Here is a 26,377-nt window from a genome sequence, read left to right as displayed (position 1 = left end):
TTCTGACACTGTTCAGTCTAATACAGTTGAAGTCGGAAGTTTACATAAACTGAGTTTAAATGTATTTGGCTAAGGTGTTTCACAATTTCTGACATTTAATCCTAGTAAAAATTCCCTGTCTTAGGTCAGTTATGATCACCACTTTATTTTAAGAATGTGAAATGCCAGAATAATAGTAGAGAGAATTACTTATTTCAGCTTTTATTTCTTTCATCACATTCCCAGTGGGTCAGAAGTTTACATACACTCAATTAGTATTTGGTAGCATTGCCTTTAAATTGTTTAACTTGGGTTAAATGTTTCGGGTAGCCTTCCACAAGCTTCCCACAATAAGTTGGGTGAATTTCGGCCCATTCCTCCTGACAGAGCTGGTGTAACTGAGTCAGGTTTGTAGGCCTCCTTGCTCGCACATGCTTTTTCAGTTATGCCCACAAATGTTCTATAGGATTGAGGTCAGGGCTTTGTGATGGCCACTCCAATACCTTGATTTTGTTGTCCTTAAGCCATTTTGCCACAACTTTGGAAGTATGCTTGGGGTCATTGTCCATTTGGAAGACCCACTTGCGACCAAGCTTCCTGACTGATGTCTTGAGATGTTGCTTCAATATTTCCACATAATATTTACACACACAATATTTACACACACAATATTGACACATTTTCCCCCCTCATGATGCCATCTATTTTGTGAAGTGCACCAGTCCCTCCTGCAGCAGAGCACCCCCACAACATGATGCTGCCACCACCGTGCTTCATGGTTGGGATGGTGTTCTTCGGCTTGCAAGTCTTCCCCTTTTTCCTCCAAACATTACGATGGTCATTGTGGCCAAACAGTTCTATATTTGTTTCATCAGACCAGAGGACATTTCTCCAAAAAGTACGATCTGCAAAACGTAGTCTGGCTTTTTTATGGCGGTTTTGGAGCAGTAGCTTCTTCCTTGCTGAGCGGCCTTTCAGGTTATGTCGATATAGGACTCGTTTTACTGTGGATACAGATACTTTGGTACCTGTTTCCTCCAGCATCTTCACAAGGTCCTTTACTGTTGTTCTGGGATTGATTTGCACTTTTCGCACCAAAGTACGTTCATCTCTAGGAGACAGAACGCGTCTCCTTCCTGAGCGGTGTGACGGCTGCGTGGTCCCATGGTGTTTATACTGGTGTACTATTGTTTGTACCAATGAACGTGGTACCTTCAGGCGTTTGGAAATTTCTCTCAAGGATGAACCAGACTTGTGGAGGTCCACTATTTTTTTCTGAGGTCTTGGATGATTTATTTTGATTTTTCCATGATGTCAAACAAAGAGGTACTGCGTTTGAAGGTAGGCCTTGAAATACATCCACAGGTACACCTCCAATTGACTCAAAAGATTTCAATTAGCCTATCAGAAGCTTCTAAAGCCATGACATCATTTTCTTGAATTTTCCAAGCTGTTTAAAGGCACAGTCAACTTAGTGTATGTAAACTTCTGATTCACTGGAATTGTGATACAGTGAAATAATCAGTATGGAAACAATTGTTGGAAAAATTACTTGTGTCATGCACAAAGTAGATGTCCTAACCGACTTGCCAAAACTATAGTTTGTTAACAAGAAATGTGTGGAGTGGTTGAAAAACAAGTTTTAATGACTCCAACCTAAGTGTATGTAAACTTCTGACTTCAACTGTATGTCTACCCTGGATTGTTATTTGGACTCATTCTGACATTTCTTGATTTCCTGGTTCGATTTTTTGATTATTTCTGTATTTGCTAGACATTCTACTACACTGTTGGCGCTAGTAACATAAGCATTTCGCTGCCCCTGCTATAACAACTGCAGATCTGTGTACATGAGCAATAAACTTTGGTGGTCTAGTGCTGTTTTCCACTGAGACCAGAGAGATTTGAGGCTAGGTGAGATATGGTTATTAAAACACCTGTTCTGAAACTAAATTAAAATTCCCTGAATAATTTGTAATCCCTTTTTATTAATTGAGCCGTCATATTATGATATGTACTGATCCTGAAATATAATTTATCCTGTCAGACTACTGGCTTTACCCTGTCAGACTACCGGCTTTACCCTGTCAGACTACTGGCTTTACCCTGTCAGACTACTGGCTTTACCCTGTCAGACTACTGGCTTTACCCTGTCAGACTACTGGCTATACCCTGTCAGACTACTGGCTTTACCCTGTCAGACTACTGGCTTTACCCTGTCAGACTACTGGCTTTACCCTGTCAGACTACTGGCTTTACCCTGTCAGACTACTGGCTTTACCCTGTCAGACTACTGGCTTTACCCTGTCAGACTACTGGCTTTATCCTGTCAGACTACTGGCTTTACCCTGTCAGACTACTGGCTTTACCCTGTCAGACTACTGGCTATACCCCGACAGACTACTGGCTTTACCCTGTCAGACTACTGGCTATACCCTGTCAGACTACTGGCTTTACCCTGTCAGACTACTGGCTTTACCCTGTCAGACTACTGGCTTTACCCTGTCAGACTACTGGCTTTACCCTGTCAGACTACCGGCTTTACCCTGTCAGACTACTGGCTTTACCCTGTCAGACTACCGGCTTTACGCTGTCAGACTACTGGCTTTACCCTGTCAGACTACCGGCTTTACCCTGTCAGACTACTGGCTTTACCCTGTCAGACTACTGGCTTTACCCTGTCAGACTACCGGCTTTACCCTGTCAGACTACCGGCTTTACCCTGTCAGACTACTGGCTTTACCCTGTCAGACTACCGGCTTTACGCTGTCAGACTACTGGCTTTACCCTGTCAGACTACTGGCTTTACCCTGTCAGACTACTGGCTTTACCCTGTCAGACTACTGGCTTTACCCCGACAGACTACTGGCTTTACTGAGCGCTCCAGTGAGTCCAGGGCCAACTATTCACACCCAACACCTCCACAAAATGTATCGCTCACATCGTTTCCCTTTACAGGCAGTAAACGCTGTCATCGTTTCCCTTTACAGGCAGTAAACGTTGTCATCGTTTCCCTTTACAGGCAGTAAACGCTGTCATCGTTTCCCTTTACAGGCAGTAAACGTTGTCATCGTTTCCCTTTACAGGCAGTAAACGCTGTCATCGTTTCCCTTTACAGGCAGTAAACGCTGTCATCGTTTCCCTTTACAGGCAGTAAACGCTGTCATCGTTTCCCTTTACAGGCAGTAAACGCTGTCATCGTTTCCCTTTACAGGCAGTAAACGCTGTCATCGTTTCCCTTTACAGGCAGTAAACGCTGTCATCGTTTCCCTTTACAGGCAGTAAACGCTGTCATCGTTTCCCTTTACAGGCAGTAAACGTTGTCATCGTTTCCCCTTTACAGGCAGTAAACGCTGTCATCGTTTCCCTTTACAGGCAGTAAACGTGTCACGTTCGTTGTAATAATGAATGTCGGACCAAGGCGCAGCGAATGTGGAGTTCCACATTATTTATTAGAAAGTGAAACTTAGCAACGACAAAAACCAATAAACAAACTAACAACGAACCGTGACTAACAGAGATGCTACGCGCACTAACAATATCCCATAACCCCACAGGTGGAAAAAATGCTACTTAACCTGTTGGGTCTAGGGGGCAGCATTTGCACGTCTGGATAAAAAAAATGTACCCGATTTAATCTGGTTACTAATCCTACCCAGTAACTAGAATATGCATATACTTATTATATATGGATAGAAAACACTCTAAAGATTCCAAAACTGTTTGAATGGTGTCTGTGAGTATAACAGAACTCGTTTGGCAGGCAAAACCCTGAGACATTTTCTGACAGGAAGTGGATACCTGATGTGTTGTATTGACTTTAAACCTATCCCATTGAAAAACACAGGGGTTTAGGAATATTTTGGTACTTCCTATTGCTTCCACTAGATGTCACCAGCCTTTACAAAGTGTTTTGAGTCTTCTGGAGGGAGATCTGACCGAACAAGAGCCATGGAACGGTGATGTCCCATTAGACACCTGGCGCGCTAGTTCATGTTGGGTACCCTCGTTCCAATACGTTATAAAAGAGTATGCATTCGTCCACCTTGAATATTATTCATGTTCTGGTTAAAAAAGGCCCTAATGATTTATGCTATACAACGTTTGACATGTTTGAACGAACGGAAATATATTTTTTCCCCTCGTTCATGACGAGAAGTCCGGCTGGCTTACATCATGTGCTAACGAGACGGAGATTTTTGGACATAAATGATTAGCTTTTTTGAACAAAACTACATTCGTTATGGACCTGTGATACCTGGAAGTGACATCTGATGAAGAGAATCAAAGGTAATGGATTATTTACATAGTATTTTCGATTTTAGATCTCCCCAACATGACGTCTAGTCTGTATCGCAACGCGTATTTTTCTGGGCGCAGTGCTCAGATTATTGCAAAGTGTGATTTCCCAGTAAGGTTATTTTTAAATCTGGCAAGTTGATTGCGTTCAAGAGATGTAAATCTATAATTCTTTAAATGACAATATAATATTTTACCAATGTTTTCTAATTTTAATTATTTAATTTCTGACGCTGACTTGACTGCCGGTTATTGGAGGGAAATGATTTCCTCAACATCAATGCCATAGTAAAACGCTGTTTTTGTATATAAATATGAACTTGATAGAACTAAAAATGCATGCATTGTCTAACATAATGTCCTAGGAGTGTCATCTGATGGAGATTGTAAAAGGTTAGTGCATCATTTTAGCTGGTTTTATGGTTTTGGTGACCCTGTCTTTGACTTGACAAAACATTACAACTCTTGTAAATGTACTGTCCTAACATACTCTAAATTTATGCTTTCGCCGTAAAACCTTTTTGAAATCGTAAAACGTGGTTAGATTAAGGAGATGTTTATCTTTCAAATGGTGTAACATAGTTGTATTTTTGAAAAATTTGAATTTTGACATTTATTTGGATTCAAATTTGCCGCTCTTGAAATGCACCTGCTGTTGATGGAGTGCACCACGGGTGGCACGCTAGCGTCCCACCTAGCCCCAAGAGGTTAAGTATGATCCCCAATTAGAGACAACGATAACCAGCTGCCTCTAATTGGGAATCATACAAATCACCAACATAGAAAATCAAACCTAGAACCCCCACATAGAAATAAATAAACTAGATCAACCCCCAGTCACGCCCCGACCTACTCTACCATAGAAAATAAGAGCTCTCTATGGTCAGGACGTGACAAAACGTTGTCCTTGTTTCCCTTTACAGGCAGTAAAAGTTGTCATTTTTCCTACATTTACATAATATTTTGGTAATTTAGCAGACACTCTTAGTCAGATCGACTTACAGTCAGAGCGACTTACAGTCATAGCATGCAACTAAGGTAAGTATTCCTTCCTCGTCTCAAAAAATAGATATTAACAGCACTCTGCCTCATCCACTGAATGTACTGTATGTGAGAACAGGTCAGATGCTAACAGTATGGAAGAACAGGTCATATATTAACAGTATGGAAGAACAGGTCATATATTAACAGTATGGGAGAACAGGTCATATATTAACAGTATGGGAGAACAGGTCATATATTAACAGTATGGGAGAACAGGTCATATATTAACAGTATGGGAGAACAGGTCATATATTAACAGTATGGGAGAACAGGTCATATATTAACAGTATGGGAGAACAGGTCATATATTAACAGTATGGGAGAACAGGTCATATATTAACAGTATGGGAGAACAGGTCATATATTAACAGTATGGGAGAACAGGTCATATATTAACAGTATGGGAGAACAGGTCATATATTAACAGTATGGGAGAACAGGTCATATATTAACAGTATGGGAGAACAGGTCATATATTAACAGTATGGAAGAACAGGTCATATATTAACAGTATGGGAGAACAGGTCATATATTAACAGTATGGAAGAACAGGTCATATATTAACAGTATGGGAGAACAGGTCATATATTAACAGTATGGGAGAACAGGTCATATATTAACAGTATGGGAGAACAGGTCATATATTAACAGTATGGGAGAACAGGTCATATATTAACAGTATGGGAGAACAGGTCATATATTAACAGTATGGGAGAACAGGTCATATATTAACAGTATGGGAGAACAGGTCATATATTAACAGTATGGGAGAACAGGTCATATATTAACAGTATGGAAGAACAGGTCATATATTAACAGTATGGGAGAACAGGTCATATATTAACAGTATGGGAGAACAGGTCATATATTAACAGTATGGGAGAACAGGTCATATATTAACAGTATGGAAGAACAGGTCATATATTAACAGTATGGAAGAACAGGTCATATATTAACAGTATGGGAGAACAGGTCATATATTAACAGTATGGGAGAACAGGTCATATATTAACAGTATGGGAGAACAGGTCATATATTAACAGTATGGGAGAACAGGTCATATATTAACAGTATGGGAGAACAGGTCATATATTAACAGTATGGGAGAACAGGTCATATATTAACAGTATGGGAGAACAGGTCATATATTAACAGTATGGGAGAACAGGTCATATATTAACAGTATGGGAGAACAGGTCATATATTAACAGTATGGAAGAACAGGTCATATATTAACAGTATGGGAGAACAGGTCATATATTAACAGTATGGGAGAACAGGTCATATATTAACAGTATGGAAGAACAGGTCATATATTAACAGTATGGGAGAACAGGTCATATATTAACAGTATGGGAGAACAGGTCATATATTAACAGTATGGGAGAACAGGTCATATATTAACAGTATGGGAGAACAGGTCATATATTAACAGTATGGAAGAACAGGTCATATATTAACAGTATGGGAGAACAGGTCATATATTAACAGTATGGGAGAACCGGTCATATATTAACAGTATGGAAGAACAGGTCATATATTAACAGTATGGAAGAACAGGTCATATATTAACAGTATGGGAGAACAGGTCATATATTAACAGTATGGGAGAACAGGTCAGTTGGACTGACTACATACCTCACATTAACACTTCCTGGAGATAGCAAGCGGTATGCTAGCAAGCGGTACTGTTCTGGTTAGTCTAAGATGATATTTGAGAAAACATGTGTTACCCTTCTCTGCCTTGGATCCTATTGTTCCTTGCATTGGTGGCGAGTACATGTCCTGACTGAAACTAATCTACCCTCAGGAGAGACAGAGGAGAGCTACACCTGTACTGAGGCATACCACCCTGCATTCCACTGCTGACTTGCCTCTGAAGCTAAGCAGGGTTGGTCCTGGTTGGGAAACCAGATGCTGCTGGAAGTGGTGTTGGAGGGCCAGTAGGAGGCACTCTTTCCTCTAGTCTAAAAAATATCCCAATGCCCCAGGGCAGTGATTGGGGGGTTGCTGTCTTTCTGATGGGACGTTAAACGGGTGTCCTGACTCTCTGAGGTCATTAAAGATCCCATTACACTTATTGTAAGAGTAGGGGTGTTAACCCTGGTGTCCTGGCTAAATTCCCAATCTGGCTGCTCATTCATCCCCCCTCCTCTCCCCTGAAACTATTCCCCAGGTTGTTGCTGTAACTAAGAATGTGTTCTCAGTCAACTAAACAACTCTGGAACACCGTCTCAATGCTGAGGGTCAAAAGTCAGGCATCAAGCTACACATATACTGGACAGGAAATGAATGGAACAGCTGCTGTTGTTGTTGTTGTTGTGGTCAAGCCCGATTCCATTTCAGTCATTTATCAGACACTCTTATCCAGAGCGACTGATAGGAGCAATTAGGGTTAAGTGTCTGGCTCATCGACAGGTTTTTCACCTCGTCGGCTCTGGGATTTGAACCAGCCGCCCTACTATAGGGTAACCCCGAACCCCACAGTGTTGCCGAATGTATTTGTCCTTTCCAGAATGGTTACATGAACTAACCAGGCAAGTATAGCTCTGCTTGGCTCGGCTCAGTTTGGCCCTATGGTGTAAATTAGGCATAAGGTGTGAAGTTACTCACAGTTTATGCGGGGGTAAACAGAGTTAGGATTAAATCAGGGTACAGACTCAGTACTAACAGTTTATGCGGGGGTAAACAGAGTTAGCGTTAAATCAGGGTACAGACTCAGTACTCACAGTTTATGCGGGGGTAAACAGAGTTAGCGTTAAATCAGGGTACAGACTCAGTACTAACAGTTTATGCGGGGGTAAACAGAGTTAGCGTTAAATCAGGGTACAGACTCAGTTACTAACAGTTTATGCGGGGGTAAACAGAGTTAGCGTTAACCTGTTAGGGCTAGGGGGCAGCATTGACACGGCTGGATAAAAAACATACCCGATTTAATCTGGTTACCACTCCTACTCAGTAACTAGAATATGCATATACTTATTACATATGGATAGAAAACACCCTAAATTTTCTAAAACTGTTTGAATGGTGTCTGTGAGTATAACAGAACTCAAATGGCAGGTCAAAACCTGAGAGATTCCTTTACAGGAAGTGGCCTGTCTGACCATTTCTGGAACTTCTTTGCCATCTCTATCATTTACTAAGGATCTCTGCTCTAACGTGACACTTCCCACGTCGTCCATAGGCTCTCATAGCCCGGGAAAAAAGAGAATGTCGTCATTCCAGCCCCAGGCTGAAACACATTATCGCCTTTCTCAAGTGGCCCATCAAGAGACACTAGCTTATGCGCGTGACCCCGACCGCCCCGCCTTTGGGATTTTTTCCTCTGTTTGCCGAAAAGGAGATTCCCTGTCGGAATTTTACCGCTTTTCTACGAGAAAAATGACGTAAAAATTGATTTTAAACAGCGGTTGACATGCTTCGACGTACGGCAATTGAATACTTTGAATTTTATTGTCAGGAATTGCGCCAAGCGCGACACTTCTTTACTATTTCGGATAGTGTCTGGAACGCATACGAACAAAACGCCGCTATTCGGATATAACGATGGATTATTTTGGACCAAACCAACATTTGTTATTGAAGTAGACGTCCTGGGTGTGCATTCTGACGAAGACAACAAAAGGTAATGACATTTTTATAATAGTAAATATGATTATGGTGAGTGCTAAACTTGCCGGATGTCTAAATAGCGAGCCCGTGATGCCTGGGCTATATACTTAGAATATTGCAAAATGTGCTTTCACCAAAAAGCTATTTTAAAATCGGACATATCGAGTGCATAGAGGAGGTCTGTATCTATAATTCTTAAAATAATTGTTATGCTTTTTGTGAACGTTTATCGTGAGTAATTTAGTAAAATGTTAGCGAATTCCCCGTAAGTTTGCGGGGGGTATGCTAGTTCTGAACGTCACATGCTAATGTAAAAAGCTGGTTTTTGATATAAATATGAACTTGATTGAACAAAACATGCATGTATTGTATAACATAATGTCCTAGGGTTGTCATCTGATGAAGATCATCAAAGGTGAGTGCTGCATTTAGCTGTCTTCTGGGTTTTGGTGACATTATATGCTGGCTTGAAAAATGGGTGTCTGATTATTTCTGGCTTGGTACTCTGCTGACATAATCTAATGTTTTGCTTTCGTTGTAAAGCCTTTTTGAAATCGGACAGTGTGGTTAGATTAACGAGAGTCTTATCTTTAAATGGCTGTAAAATAGTCATATGTTTGAGAAATTGAAGTAATAGGATTTTGAAGATTTTGAAAATCGCGCCACAGGCTGGCAGTGGATGTTACGTAGGTGGGACGAATTCGTCCCGCCGGTCCCATAGAGGTTAAATCAGGGTACAGACTCAGTACTCACAGTTGAAGGCAGGGTCTATGTTGTTCCCGGCCAGTAGACTGTTGACAGTGATCTGATAGATGATGTGAAAGAGCAGGAAGCTGAGACTGCTGAAGCACAGGGACATGAGCAGGCGCCCCGTGTGGCCTGGAGGAGAAGGAGATCAGACTTTGGACCTGTATGTGACATCTATTACTGACATTCACCATATGTGACTTCAATAAACACTATATTCTCTGCACACTGCAGCACACTGCAACACACTACAGCACACTGCAGCACACTACAGCACACTGCAGCACACTGCAGCACACTAAAGCAAACTGTAGCACACTGCAGCACACTGCAGCACACTGCAGCACACTAAAGCAAACTGCAGCACACTGCAGCACACTACAGCACACTGCAGCAAACTGCAGCACACTGCAGCACCCTGCAGCACCCTGCAGCACCCTGCAGCACCCTGCAGCACCCTGCAGCACACTGCAGCACACTGCAGCACACTGCAACACACTGCAGCACACTGCAGCACACTGCAGCAGACTACAGCAGACTACAGCAGACTACAGCATACTACAGCATACTACAGCACACTACAGCACACTACAGCAGACTACAGCACACTACAGCAGACTACAGCAGACTACAGCAGACTACAGCACACTACAGCACACTACAGCACACTACAGCACACTACAGCAGACTACAGCATACTACAGCATACTACAGCATACTACAGCACCCTGCAGCACACTACAGCACCCTGCAGCACACTACAGCACCCTGCAGCACACTACAGCACACTACAGCACACTACAGCATACTACAGCACACTGCAGCACAATACAGAATACTACAGCATACTGCAGCACACTGCAGCACACTGCAGCACACTGCAGCACACTACAGCACCCTGCAGCACACTACAACACACTACAGCATACTACAGCACACTACAGCACACTACAGCAGACTACAGCACACTACAGCACAATACAGCATACTACAACCAATCCAGTGCATTTTAAATGAAATTGTTGAGTGGGAGAGAATGAACGAGTTCAGTCAGTAGGGAGAAGTGGGGAGAAGAGGATGAAACAGAATCACGAAATGAAGGAATGTAATCTTCATCGCCTCAGGATCCCCATACTGCATATTGAGGATGAGAGAAAGAAAGAGACAGCGAGAGGGAGGGAAAGAGAGAGACTTAGAGAAAGAGAGAGATTGAAAGAGAGAGAGAGACATATAGAGAGGGACAAAGAGAGAGAGACAGATAGAGGGAGGGAAGGAGAGAGAGACAGAGAGAGAGAGAGAAAGAAAGAAAGAGAGAGAGAGAGATAGAAAGAGAGAGGGATGGAAGGAGAGAGACTGAGAGAGAGAGAGAGATAGAGAGCGAGAAAGAGAGAGACAAAGAGAGAACGAGAGAACGAGAGAGATAGAGCAAGAGAGAGAAAGAGATGGGGAGAGAGAGAGGAGGGCAGAGAGAGAGGGGGAGAGAGAGGGGGGGACAGGAGAGAGAGAGAGAGAGAGAGAGAGAGAGAGAGAGAGAGAGAGAGAGATGGAGGGAGACAGAGCGAGAGAAAGAAAATGCTCCACACATTTCCAGGGTTTTATTATTGACCTACAGGTATTTGGAATAATTGTTAGTTGTTATGATGCTTGAGTAACAGGAGCAGTGTATGGGAGGTGAGTCAGTAACAGTGTCCTGTCCAGGGGGTGTACTGGTACATCAAGCTGTCTCGCTACAGAAACAGGATCTTAATTTGAGCCTGTTTGAGACATTATTATGTGGATTATTATTCATGGAAATGTTTGTAGGGGTTGACACATTTTTCATTAGGGCATATCAAGTTTTATATTTCAAAGTGGAAATTACAAACTTTAAAACTCAAATAGACTACAAGTTTGCATTTTCCTGCTGTGCCGGAAAATCCTCAGCAACAAAAGAGTGATCAAATGAAAATCCACCAGGCTTCTGCCCTATGGGCTACTCTTATGGTCTCTCCTCTAGAAAGAGGAAAGAGGTAACCTGTTCACCTGGATACATATGAGCGCTGGTCTGACGGACTGACAGATATCCAGTAATCCTTCCACACAGAGCAGCAAGCAGCAACAGCCCCAAACAGTTACATTAAATGCAATGCATCCTTACTGGGAACACTTAGGACTTTAATATGCTGTGTTACCATGGGAACACTTAGGACTTTAATATGCTATGGCCCCATGGGAACACTTAGGACTTTAATATGCTGTGTTACCATGGGAACACTTAGGACTTTAATATGCTGTGTTACCATGGGAACACTTAGGACTTTAATATGCTGTGTTACCATGGGAACACTTAAGACTTTAACATGCTATGGCCCCATGGGAACACTTAGGACTTTAATATGCTGTGTTACCATGGGAACACTTACAACTTTAATAGGCTGTGTTACCATGGGAACACTTAGGACTTTAATATGCTATGTTACCATGGGAACACTTAGGACTTTAATATGCTATGTTACCATGGGAACACTTAGGACTTTAATATGCTATGTTACCATGGGAACACTTAGGACTTTAATATGCTGTGTTACCATGGGAACACTTAGGACTTTAATATGCTATGTTACCATGGGAAAACTTGGCACCACGTCCTTAATCATCTTATTCCTGGCCTAGGTGTGTGTGTGTGTGTGTGTGTGTGTGTGTGTGTGTGTGTGTGTGTGTGTGTGTGTGTGTGTGTGTGTGTGTGTGTGTGTGTACATGTTTGGCAGTACCATCGAGCAGCAAGTGGGGACTGCTAACCTTATTAAATACTACCTACCAACATCTCTCCTAGCCAACCTTATTAAATACTACCTACCAACATCTCTACTAGCCAGTCTTATTAAATACTACCTACCAACATCTCTCCTAGCCAGTCTTATTAAATACTACCTACCAACATCTCTACTAGCCAGGCTTATTAAATACTACCTACCAACATCTCTACTAGCCAGCCTTATTAAATACTACCTACCAACATCTCTACTAGCCAGCCTTATTAAATACTACCTACCAACATCTCTATTAAATACTACCTACCAACATCTCTCCTAGCCAGCCTTATTAAATACTACCTACCAACATCTCTATTAAATACTACCTACCAACATCTCTCCTAGCCAGGCTTATGAAATACTACCTACCAACATCTCTCCTAACCAGGCTTATTAAATACTACCTACCAACATCTCTATTAAATACTACCTACCAACATCTCTCCTAGCCAGCCTTATTAAATACTACCTACCAACATCTCTACTAGCCAGCCTTATTAAATACTACCTACCAACATCTCTATTAAATACTACCTACCAACATCTCTACTAGCCAGTCTTATTAAATACCACCTACCAACATCTCTCCTAGCCAGCCTTATTAAATACTACCTACCAACATCTCTACTAGCCAGGCTTATTAAATACTACCTACCAACATCTCTATTAAATACTACCTACCAACATCTCTACTAACCAGCCTTATTAAATACTACCTACCAACATCTCTACTAGCCAGCCTTATTAATACTACCTACCAACATCTCTACTAGCCAGCCTTATTAAATACTATCTACCAACATCTCTATTAAATACTACCTACCAACATCTCTACTAGCCAGTCTTATTAAATACTACCTACCAACATCTCTACTAACCAGCCTTATTAAATACTACCTACCAACATCTCTACTAGCCAGTCTTATTAAATACTACCTACCAACATCTCTACTAACCAGCCTTATTAAATACTACCTACCAACATCTCTCCTAGCCAGTCTTATTAAATACTACCTACCAACATCTCTCCTAGCCAGCCTTATTAAATACTACCTACCAACATCTCTCCTAGCCAGCCTTATTAAATACTACCTACCAACATCTCTACTAGCCAGTCTTATTAAATACTACCTACCAACATCTCTCCTAGCCAGCCTTATTAAATACTACCTACCAACATCTCTATTAAATACTACCTACCAACATCTCTACTAGCCAGTCTTATTAAATACTACCTACCAACATCTCTATTAAATACTACCTACCAACATCTCTACTAGCCAGTCTTATTAAATACTACCTACCAACATCTCTCCTAGCCAGCCTTATTAAATACTACCTACCAAACATCTCTCCTAGCCAGCCTTATTAAATACTACCTACCAACATCTCTACTAGCCAGCCTTATTAAATACTACCTACCAACATCTCTATTAAATACTACCTACCAACATCTCTACTAACCAGCCTTATTAAATACTACCTACCAACATCTCTACTAGCCAGCCTTATTAATACTACCTACCAACATCTCTACTAGCCAGCCTTATTAAATACTATCTACCAACATCTCTATTAAATACTACCTACCAACATCTCTACTAACCAGCCTTATTAAATACTACCTACCAACATCTCTACTAGCCAGTCTTATTAAATACTACCTACCAACATCTCTACTAACCAGCCTTATTAAATACTACCTACCAACATCTCTCCTAGCCAGTCTTATTAAATACTACCTACCAACATCTCTCCTAGCCAGCCTTATTAAATACTACCTACCAACATCTCTCCTAGCCAGCCTTATTAAATACTACCTACCAACATCTCTATGAAATACTACCTACCAACATCTCTACTAGCCAGTCTTATTAAATACTACCTACCAACATCTCTCCTAGCCAGCCTTATTAAATACTACCTACCAACATCTCTCCTAGCCAGCCTTATTAAATACTACCTACCAACATCTCTATTAAATACTACCTACCAACATCTCTACTATTCAGCCTTATTTAAACACTGGAGTGTGAGTGTGGGGGGGGGGTCAACGTAAATAGTCCAGGTGGCCATTTGATGAATTGTTCAGCAGTCTTATGGCTTGGGGGTAGAAGCTGTTAAGGAGCCTTTTTGAACCTACAGAAGTATACGTAGCGCTAAAAGGTACAGTAGTCATTCCATAGCTCTCCGGGCAAAAGTAATGGTAACGCTTTACCTGACACCCAGTGTCATAACACATTATAACACTGTCATAACACATTATGACACTGTCATAACACATTATAACACTGTCATAACACATTATAACATTGTCATAACACATTATGACACTGTCATAACACATTATATGTCATAACACATTATAACACTGTCATAACACATTATGACACTGTCATAACACATTATATGTCATAACACATTATAACACTGTCATAACACATTATAACACTGTCATAACACATTATATGTCATAACACATATGTCATAACACATTATATGTCATAACACATTATAACAGTCATAACACATTATGATACTGTCATAACCGTGTCATAATATGGTCATAACACTGTCAGGACCCATATATTTACATCTGTGGTGCCATACAGTATATTGCATTATTTTATGACTGGTTATGACACCTACATAAGAGTGTCAAAATCCACATTTATTCACAGGACCAGGATGCTCAATAGAGTCTATGTGTAGAGGATGGGACCAGGACCAGGATGCTCAATAGAGTCTATGTGTAGAGGATGGGACCAGGACCAGGACCAGGATGCTCAATAGAGTCTATGTGTAGAGGATGGGACCAGGACCAGGATGCTCAATAGAGTCTATGTGTAGAGGATGGACCAGGACCAGGATGCTCAATAGAGTCTATGTGTAGAGGATGGGACCAGGACCAGGATGCTAAATAGAGTCTATGTGTAGAGGATGGACCAGGACCAGGATGTTCAATAGAGTCTATGTGTAGAGGATGGGACCAGGACCAGGACCAGAGAGTCTATGTGTAGAGGATGGGGGATGGACCAGGATGCTCAATAGAGTCTATGTATAGAGGATGGGACCAGGACCAGGATGTTCAATAGAGTCTATGTGTAGAGGATGGGACCAGGACCAGGACCAGGATGCTCAATAGAGTCTATGTATAGAGGATGGGACCAGGACCAGGATGCTAAATAGAGTCTATGTGTAGAGGATGGGGGATGGACCAGGATGCTCAATAGAGTCTATGTATAGAGGATGGGACCAGGACCAGGATGTTCAATAGAGTCTATGTGTAGAGGATGGGACCAGGACCAGGACCAGGATGCTCAATAGAGTCTATGTATAGAGGATGGGACCAGGACCAGGATGCTAAATAGAGTCTATGTGTAGAGGATGGGACCAGGACCAGGATGCTCAATAGAGTCTATGTGTAGAGGATGGGACCAGGACCAGGATGTTCAATAGAGTCTATGTGTAGAGGATGGACCAGGACCAGGATGCTCAATAGAGTCTATGTGTAGAGGATGGGACCAGGACCAGGATGTTCAATAGAGTCTATGTGTAGAGGATGGACCAGGATGCTCAATAGAGTCTATGTGTAGAGGATGGACCAGGATGCTCAATAGAGTCTATGTGTAGAGGATGGGACCAGGACCAGGATGTTCAATAGAGTCTATGTGTAGAGGATGGGACCAGGACCAGGACCAGGATGCTCAATAGAGTCTATGTGTAGAGGATGGGGGATGGACCAGGATGCTCAATAGAGTCTATGTGTAGAGGATGGGACCAGGACCAGGATGTTCAATAGAGTCTATGTGTAGAGGATGGGCCAGGACCAGGATGCTCAATAGAGTCTATGTTTTTATTTTATTTTTATTTTATTTCACCTTTATTTAACCAGGTAGGCAAGTTGAGAACAAGTTCTCATTTACAATTGCGACCTGGCCAAGATAAAGCAAAGCAGTTCGACAACATACAACAACACAGAGTTACACATGGAGTAAAACAACATACAATCAATGATGCAGTAGAAGAAAAAAAAAGAAAAAAAGAAGACTATATACAATGTGAGCAAATGATGTGAGATAAGGGAGGTAAAGGCAAAAAAATGCCATGGTGGCAAAATAAATAAAGTATAGCAAGAAAAACACTGGAATGGTAGATTTGTAGTTTGAAGAAAGTTCAGAGATAAAATATAAATAATATGGTGCAAAGGAGCAAAATAAATAAAATAAATAAATACAGTAGGGGAAGAGGTAGTAGTTTGGGCTAAATTATAGATGGGCTATGTACAGGTGCAGTGATCTGTGAGCTGCTGTGACAGCTGGTGCTTAAAGCTAGTGAGGGAGATAAGTGTTTCCAGTTTCAGAGATTTTTGTAGTTCGTTCCAGTCATTGGCAGCAGAGAACTGGAAGGAGAGACGACCAAAGGAGGAGTTGGCTTTAGGGGTGACCAGAGAGATATACCTGCTGGAGCGCGTGCTACAGGTGGGTGCTGCTATGGTGACCAGTGAGCGGAGATAAGGGGGGACTTTACCTAGCAGGGTCTTGTAGATGACCTGGAGCCAATGTGTTTGGCGACGATTATGAAGCGAAGGCCAGCCAACGAGAGTGTACAGGTCGCAGTGGTGGGTAGTATATGGGGCTTTGGTGACAAAACGGATGGCACTGTGATAGACTGCATCCAGCTTGTTGAGTAGGGTATTGGAAGCTATTTTGTAAATGACATCGCCGAAGTCGAGGATTGGTAGGATGGTCAGTTTTACGAGGGTATGTTTGGCAGCATGAGTGAAGGATGCTTTGTTGCGAAATAGGAAGCCATTTCGAGATTTCACTTTGGATTGGAGATGATTGATGTGAGTCTGGAAGGAGAGTTTACAGTCTAACCAGACACCTAGGTATTTGTAGTTGTCCACAAATTCTAAGTTAGAACCGTCCAGAGAAGTGATGCTGGACAGGCGGGCAGGTGCAGGCAGCGATCGGTTGAAGAGCATGCATTTAGTTTTACTTGTGTTTAGGAGCAGTTGGAGACCACGGAAGGAGGGTTGAATGGCATTGAAGCTCGTCTGGAGGGTTGTTAACACAGTGTCCAAAGAAGGGCCAGAAGTGTACAGAATGGTGTCGTCTGCGTAGAGGTGGATCAGAGATTCACCAGCAGCAAGAGCGACATCATTTATGTATACAGAGAAAAGAGTTGGCCCAAGAATTGAACCCTGTGGTACCCCCATAGAGACTGCCAGAGGTCCAGACAGTAGGCCCTCCGATTTGACACACTGAACTCTGTCAGAGAAGTAGTTGGTGAACCAGGCGACGCAATCGTTTGAGAAACCAAGGCTACTGAGTCTGCCGATGAGGATGTGGTGATTAACAGAGTCAAAAGCTTTGGCCAGGTCAATGAATACGGCAGCACAGTATTGTTTCTTATCGATGGCGGTTACGATGTCGTTTAGGACCTTGAGCGTGGCTGAGGTGCACCCATGACCAGCTCTGAAACCAGATTGCATAGCGGAGAGGGTGCGGTGGGATTCGAAATGGTCGGTAATCTGTTTGTTGACTTGGCTTTCGAAGACCTTAGAAAGGCAGGGTAGGATGGATATAGGTCTGTAGCAATTTGGGTCAAGAGTGTCACCTCCTTTGAAGAGGGGGATGACAGCAGCTGCTTTCCAATCTATGGGAATCTCAGACGACACGAAAGAGAGGTTGAACAGGCTAGTAATAGGGGTTGCAATAATTTCGGCAGATAATTTTAGAAAGAAAGGGTCCAGATTGTCAAGCCCAGCTGATTTGTAGGGGTCCAGATTTTGCAGCTCTTTCAGAACATCAGCTGACTGGATTTGGGAGAAGGAGAAATGGGGAAGGCTTGGGCGAGTAGCTGTGGGGGGTGCAGTGCTGTTGACCGGGGTAGGGGTAGCCAGGTGGAAAGCATGGCCAGCCGTAGAAAATGCTTATTGAAATTCTCAATTATAGTGGGCTTATCGGTGGTGACAGAGTTTTCTATCCTCAGTGCAGTGGGCAGTTGGGAGGAGGTGTTCTTATTCTCCATGGACTTTACAATGTCCCAGAACTTTTTAGAGTTGGAGTTGCACGAAGCGAATTTCTGTTTGAAAAAGCTAGCCTTGGCGTTTCTAACTGCCTGTGTGTATTGGTTTCTAACTTCCCTAAAAAGTTGCATATCGCGGGGGCAGTTCGATGCTAATGCAGAACGCCACAGGATATTTTTGTGTTGGTTAAGGGCAGTCAGGTCTGGGGAGAACCAAGGGCTATATCTGTTCCTGGTTCAAAATTTCTTGAAAGGGGCATGCTTATTTAAGATGGAGAGGAAGGCATTTTAAAAAAATAACCAGGCATCCTCTACTGACGGGATGAGGTCAATATCCTTCCAGGATACCAGGGCCAGGTCGAATAGAAAGGCTTGCTCGTTGAAATGTTTCAGGGAGCGTTTGACAGTGATGAGTGGAGGTCGTTTGACCGCTGACCCATTACGGGTGCAGGCAATGAGGCAGTGATCGCTGAGATCTTGGTTGAAAACAGCAGAGGTGTATTTAGAGGGCACGTTGGTTAGGATGATATCTATGAGGGTGCCAGTGTTTGCGGCTTTGGGTTTGTACCTGGTGGGTTCATTAATAATTTGTGTGAGATTGAGGGCATCAAGCTTGGATTGTAGGATGGCTGGGGTGTTAAGCATGTCCCAGTTTAGGTCACCTAGTAGCACGAGCTCTGAAGATAGATGGGGGGCAATCAGTTCACATATGGTGTCCAGAGCACAACTAGGGGCCGAGGGGGGTCTATAGCAGGCGGCAACGGTGAGAGACTTGTTTTTGGAGAGGTGGATTTTTAAAAGTAGAAGTTCAAATTGTTTGGGTACAGACCTGGATAGCAGGACAGAACTCTGCAGGCTATCTCTGCAGTAGATTGCAACACCGCCCCCTTTGGTCGTTCTATCTTGTCTGAAAACGTTGTAGTTAGGGATGAAGATTTCAGAGTTTTTGGTGGACTTCCTAAGCCAAGATTCAGACACAGCTAGGACATCCGGGTTGGCAGAGTGTGCTAAAGCAGTGAATAAAACAAACTTAGGGAGGAGGCTTCTAATGTTAACATGCATGAAACCAAGGTTATTACGGTTACAGAAGTCATCAAAAGAGAGCGCCTGGGGAGTAGGAGTGGAGCCAGGCACTGCAGGGCCTGGATTCACCTCTACATCCCCAGAGGAGCAGAGAAGAATAAGTATGAGGGTACGGCTAAAAGCTATAAGAATTGGTCGTCTGTGACGTCCAGAATAGAGAGAAAAAGGAGCAGGTTTCTGGGGGCGATAAAATAGCTTCAAGGTATAATGTACAGACAAAGGTATGGTGGGATGTGAGTACAGAGGAGGTAAACCTTGGCATTTAGTGATTATGAGAGAGATATTGTCTCTAGAAACATCATTGAAACCAGAAGATGTCATAGCATGTGTGGGTGGAGGAACTAAGAGGTTGGATAAGGTATAATGAGCAGGGCTAGAGGCTCTACAGTGAAATAAGCCAATAAACACTAACCAGAACAGCAATGGAGAAGGCATATTGACATTAAGGAGAGGCATGCTTAGCCGAGTGATCAAAGGGTTCAGTGAGATTCAGACAGCTAGCCGGGCCATAGGTAGCAAGCTGGTGGAAGATGGGAGGGAGGTCTGTTTTTAGCCACCTCGTGCGTTTCCGTCTGTGGGTTAGTGGGGTTCCGTGTGGAAGGGGGGACCAGTCCAAGTTGGCAAAATAGTTAGTTATAGTGGCCCAAGAAAAGTGTCCGATAGACCTATTCAGATCGCAGCCGAAAAGACAGCTAACGATTAGCGGGCCGCAGATGGGCGATCAGGTTACGTCGCGACGGAGGGGCCAGTTGGATAACTCCCTCGGGCAGATAACGTCGGTGGTCCAGTCGTGAAGACCCGATGGGGCTCCGCATCGGCAGTAAAACGGGTAGAGGATGGGCCATGGGACCAGGACCAGGATGTTCAATAGAGTCTATGTGTAGAGGATGGGACCAGGACCAGGATGCTAAATAGAGTCTATGTGTAGAGGATGGACCAGGATGCTCAATAGAGTCTATGTGTAGAGGATGGACCAGGACCAGGATGCTCAATAGAGTCTATGTGTAGAGGATGGGCCATGGGACCAGCACCAGGATGTTCAATAGAGTCTATGTGTAGAGGATGGGGGATGGACCAGGATGCTCAATAGAGTCTATGTGTAGAGGATGGGGGATGGACCAGGATGTTCAATAGAGTCTATGTGTAGAGGATGGACCAGGACCAGGATGCTCAATAGAGTCTATGTGTAGAGGATGGGACCAGGACCAGGACCAGGATGTTCAATAGAGTCTATGTGTAGAGGATGGACCAGGACCAGGATGCTCAATAGAGTCTATGTGTAGAGGATGGACCAGGACCAGGATGCTCAATAGAGTCTATGTGTAGAGGATGGGACCAGGACCAGGATGTTCAATAGAGTCTATGTGTAGAGGATGGACCAGGATGCTCAATAGAGTCTATGTGTAGAGGATGGGGGATGGACCAGGATGCTCAATAGAGTATATGTGTAGAGGATGGGGGATGGACCAGGATGCTCAATAGAGTCTATGTGTAGAGGATGGGGGATGGACCAGGATGCTCAATAGAGTCTATGTGTAGAGGATGGGGGATGGACCAGGATGCTCAATAGAGTCTATGTGTAGAGGATGGGGGATGGACCAGGATGCTCAATAGAGTCTATGTGTAGAGGATGGGACCAGGACCAGGATGTTCAATAGAGTCTATGTGTAGAGGATGGGGGATGGACCAGGATGCTCAATAGAGTCTATGTGTAGAGGATGGGACCAGGACCAGGACCAGGATGCTCAATAGAGTCTATGTGTAGAGGATGGGGGATGGACCCCAGCAGGTAGAGCACCACATCTTTACAGGCAGAGGGGAGAACTATAATGTTGGACTGACCTATGTGACACTATGTGATCCTGAAGTCATACATTCCCTGACATTACCTTTCAGAAGTCTTCTTCTCTCATTACCTATTGATGAGACACGGTAAGTAGTACACTTTAAAAGGTAAGTAGTACACTTTAAAGACTCTCCTCTCTCTCTCTCTCTCTCTCTCTCTCTCTCTCCTTCCTCCATACCGCTCTATCCCTCCATTCCATCATCCCGTCCTCCTTCCATCCCTCTCTCCTTCCCTATCTCCCTCCCTTCATCCCTTCTTCTCTCCTTCCTTCTAACCCTCTATTCCATCCATCCCTCCTTTCATCTATTCTCACTTACTTCCTGACAGACAGGCTGTTATTTCCCTCTCTCTCTCTCTCCCTCCCTCCTTCGTGTCCCTCCTGAGAGGACACACCGTCAGAGTCCTCTCCTCTCCTGAGCCAATCTAGCTGTATGTATTTGTTAAACATTGACGTGGTCTTTCCAGGAAGCACAGTGTTGAGTGGTTTAAGGTATGGTGGGTGGGGGGGGGTTTCTAACCATCTTAACCATCCAGTTTACTATCCATCTGTGGTAAAGGAAGGAGTACCTCTCTCTAGGCTCCTTTCATGACCACAGTGCCACACTAAACCACACTGGACCAGAGGAGAGATCAAGAGGACGGTATTCTAAGTTAACCCAGAACTTATGTCATTAATTGGTCAGCTGCACGATTAAGTTCAGGACAACTTCTACATATGATACACTGAGCAGTGACCTCTTAGATCTCATTCTGTATTCAAAACAGCTGAGTAGCTTTTACATCAGTTCTCCTCATCTGAATTCTGAGAACCCCTCAACTGTTCTGCCTGCTGTCCCAGACCTGCTGTCCCAGACCTGCTGGAACCCTGACCTGTTCACCGGACGTGCTTCCTGTCCCAGACCTGCTGTCCCAGACCTGCTGGAACCCTGACCTGTTCACCGGACGTGCTACCTGTCCCAGACCTGTTGTCCCAGACCTGCTGGAACCCTGACCTGTTCACCGGACGTGCTACCTGTCCCAGACCTGCTGTCCCAGACCTGCTGGAACCCTGATCTGTTCACCGGACGTGCTACCTGTCCCAGAACTGCTGTCCCAGACCTGCTGGAACCCTGACCTGTTCACCGGACGTGCTACCTGTCCCAGAACTGCTGTCCCAGACCTGCTGGAACCCTGACCTGTTCACCGGACGTGCTTCCTGTCCCAGACCTGCTGTTTTCAACTCTCTAGAGACAGCAGGAGCAGTAGAGATACTCTGAATGATCGGCTATGAAAAGCCAACTGACATTTACTCCTTAGGTGGTGACCTGTTGCACCCTCTACAACCACTGTGATTATTATTATTTGACAATGCTGGTCATCTATGAACATTTGAACATCTTGGCCATGTTCTGTTATAATCTCCACCCGGCACAGCCAGAAGAGGACTGGCCACCCCTCATAGCCTGGTTCCTCTCTAGGTTTCTTCCTAGGTTTTGGCCTTTCTAGGGAGTTTTTCCTAGCCACCGTGCTTCTACACCTGCATTGCTTGCTGTTTGGGGTTTTAGGCTGGGTTTCTGTACAGCACTTTGAGATATCAGCTGATGTACGAAGGGCTATATAAATACATTTGATTTGATTTGATTAGGGCCAATTCAATTGAATAATACATGTTTTACATTTTAAATGTAACCTTTATTTAACTAGGCAAGTAAGTTAAGAACAAATTCTTATTTACAATGACAGCCTACCCCCCCGGCCAAACCCGGACGACTCTGGGCCAATTGTGCGCCACCCTATGTGACTCCCAATCACGGCCGGTTGTGATACAGCCTGGATACAAACCACAGTGTCTGTAGTGACGTCTCAAGCACTGAGATGCATTGTCTTAGACCGCTGCGCCACTCGGGAGCCCAAATAGGCAATACATTTCTCTCTTGGACAAACCAGAGTGGCCAAATTAGCTGCATTATCCAATCATTTCCAAGCCTAATCTCTATTGGAGGAAAGGAAATTATGGAAAAACGATTTCATTTTCCAGACCCCTTTGGCTTTTCTGAAACAGAGAGTTCTGTGAAGGTGGATGGTTCTGGAGGTGATGTATTTTTGAGCGCCATTGACTATGTGACATTTAGAGATGAGTTAGAGGCAAAGTCCAAGGTCGATTGTCAGGCGGGTTGGTTCTGTGAAAAGTGGGAAGAGGAGGAGGTAAATGGAAGAGGAGGAGGAGGTAGAGAGAAGAGGAGAAGGAGGAGGTAGAGAGAAGAGGAGAAGGAGGAGGTAGAGAGAAGAGGGAGGAGGTAGCGGTATAGGAGGATGTGGAGGTAAAGGGAAGAGGAGAAGGAGGCGGAGGTAGAGAGAAGAAGAGAAGGAGGAGGAGGTTGAGAGAAGAGGAGAAGGAGGAGGAGGTAGAGCGAAGAGGAGGAGAAGGTAGAGAGAAAAGGTGAGGGAGGAGGTAGAGGAGGTAGAGGAGGTGGTAGAGGAGGAAGAGGAGGTGGTAGAGGAGGCTGAGGAGGATGAGGAGGTAGAGGAGGAGGGAGTGGAGGAGGAGGGAGTGGAGGAGGAGGAGGTAGAGGAGCTAGAGGAGGATGAGGAGGTAGAGGAGGAGGTAGTGGAGGAGGAGGTAGTGGAGGAGGAGGAGGTAGAGGAGGAGGAGGTAGAGGAGGATGAGGAGGTAGAGGAGGTAGAGGAGGATGAAGATCAGGTAGAGGAGGAGGAGGTAGAGGAGGAGGAGGTAGGGGAGGAGGAGGAAGAGGATGAAGATGAGGTAGAGGAGGAGGTAGAGGAGGTAGAGGAGGAGGTAGTGGAGGAGGAGGAGGAGGAGGAGGTAGAGGAGGAGGAGGAGGTAGAGGAGGATGAAGATGAGGCAGAGGAGGTAGAGGAGTTAGAGGAGGAGGTAGAGGAGGAGGAGGAGGTAGAGGAGGATGAAGATGAGGTAGAGGAGGAGGAGGTAGAGGAGGATGAAGATGAGGTAGAGCGAAGAGGTAGAGCGAAGAGGATGATAGAGAAAGAGGGAGACTTACCCTGCATGGTTGTGCTGGTGGGCTCAGAGAAAAGTGGAATAAGGAGGAGGTAGATGAGGTAGATGAATGATAGCCCATTGTACCGGAACAAACAAGCTGTAAAAGACACACACACACACACACACACACACACACACACACACACACACACACACACACACACACACACACACACACACACACACACACACACACACACACACACACACACACACACACACACAGATATTAGTAATGTAATCAAAAGTAGTGACAGTAAAGAAAAAAACAACATATTTAACATCCTTGAAATGTTGAGTTTCACACAGTATTGACAGCCTTCTCAGGTCTCTCCTCCACCCGTTACGGGGTCAGAGGCCGAGCCTTCTCTGGTCTCTCCTCCTCCTCCCGTTACGGGGTCAGAGGCCGAGCCTTCTCTGGTCTCTCCTCCTCCTCCCGTTACGGGGTCAGAGGCCGAGCCTTCTCAGGTCTCTCCTCCACCCATTACGGGGTCAGAGGCCGAGCCTTCTCTGGTCTCTCCTCCTCCTCCCGTTACGGGGTCAGAGGCCGAGCCTTCTCTGGTCTCTCCTCCACCCATTACGGGGTCAGAGGCCGATCCTTCTCTGGTCCCTCCTCCTCCACCCGTTACGGGGTCAGAGGCCAAAGCATCCCACCATTAGCTCTGACAAATTGAAAACCCCATGTAACTCCATTACCTGCAGTATTAGACTTAAAACTAATCATCCAGCGATCATGCACTGTTTACCAGGGGGCAGGGCTACCGACGTTAAGGCTAATCTGAAGACGGTGCTGGCTAAAGCTAAAACTGGGGAGTGTAGAGAGTATAGAGATATTGTTATCCACGTCGGCACCAACGATGTTAGGATGAAACAGTCAGAGGTCACCAAGCGCAACATAGCTTCAGCGTGTAAATCAGCTAGAAAGATGTGTCGGCATCGATTAATTGTCTCTGGCCCCCTCCCAGTTAGGGGGAGTGATGAGCTCTACAGCAGAGTCTCTGGCCCCCTCCCAGTTAGGGGGAGTGATGAGCTCTACAGCAGAGAGTCTCTGGCCCCCTCCCAGTTAGGGGGAGTGATGAGCTCTACAGCAGAGAGTCTCTGGCCCCCTCCCAGTTAGGGGGAGTGATGAGCTCTACAGTTGAAAACTGTTTTCTGCACCTCCCCAAAAGATAGAATTTGTAGATAACTGAAAGAGATTGTGATAACAGGACTACTTAATGTTAGATCCCTCCCTTTCAAGGTAGTCATAGCCAATGAACTAATCACTGATCATAAACATGATGTGATTGGCCTGTCTGAAACTTTGGCTAAAACCTGATGAATTTACTGAGTTAAATGAGGCCTCTCCTCCTAATTCCACTAACGACCATATCCCCCGCGCAACCTACCAGTAGGGTGTGTCAATATGTTTTCTATACTTCCACGAACGAGCGGACACACACACACACACGCACGCACGCATGCACGCACGCGCACACGCACGCGCACACGTACACAGAAATCAGAACCATGGACAGCCACATCATATTTAGCTTACGTTGATTGGACTAAATAGTTTTTGGTATCTTTTAGTTGTCAAAAGCTTTGATTTGGGAATTCTAAATTCCAACAGAACAAAGTGTATAAATCAATATCAAATATTTCAATGCCCTTGGACACGGGAAACATGTTGAAATGTTGAAGTGGTGCTGGAATAGTGGAGGCAGCTCCTGTTGTCTTTGTGACTTGCGGTAACTCTCTTTAGTTCTAAATCACTAGTTGTTTAGTGGTCTGAAAATGTCTGAAACATTACATTTACATTTTTACATTTTAGTCATTTAGCAGACGCTCTTATCCAGAGCAACTTACAGTAGTGAATGCATACATTTCATACATTTTTCCCCCAGTACTGGTCCCGCGTGGGAATCGAACCCACAACCCTGGCATTGCAAACACCATGCT

General features: G+C 44.1%; 1 protein-coding gene across 1 annotated transcript in view; it reads right to left on the bottom strand.

The window, feature by feature from the left end:
* LOC106596600 (piezo-type mechanosensitive ion channel component 2) overlaps positions 1–11,716 on the bottom strand; it is a 172,195-nt gene extending 160,479 nt beyond the window's left edge. Inside the window, exons 1-2 of the mRNA XM_045714337.1 lie at positions 11,707–11,716; positions 9,691–9,816 (exon numbers count right to left, since the gene is read on the bottom strand). Of these exons, the coding sequence (XP_045570293.1) occupies positions 9,691–9,816; positions 11,707–11,716 (136 nt within the window). The remainder of the gene's footprint in view (positions 1–9,690; positions 9,817–11,706) is intronic.
* Between the last annotated feature and the right edge of the window lie 14,661 nt (positions 11,717–26,377).

Source organism: Salmo salar, chromosome ssa03 (assembly GCF_905237065.1).
Source record: "Salmo salar chromosome ssa03, Ssal_v3.1, whole genome shotgun sequence".
Classification (NCBI taxonomy): domain Eukaryota; kingdom Metazoa; phylum Chordata; class Actinopteri; order Salmoniformes; family Salmonidae; genus Salmo; species Salmo salar.
Note: the sequence above shows the minus strand (reverse complement) of the source record. Positions and strands in the feature narration are given on the sequence as shown.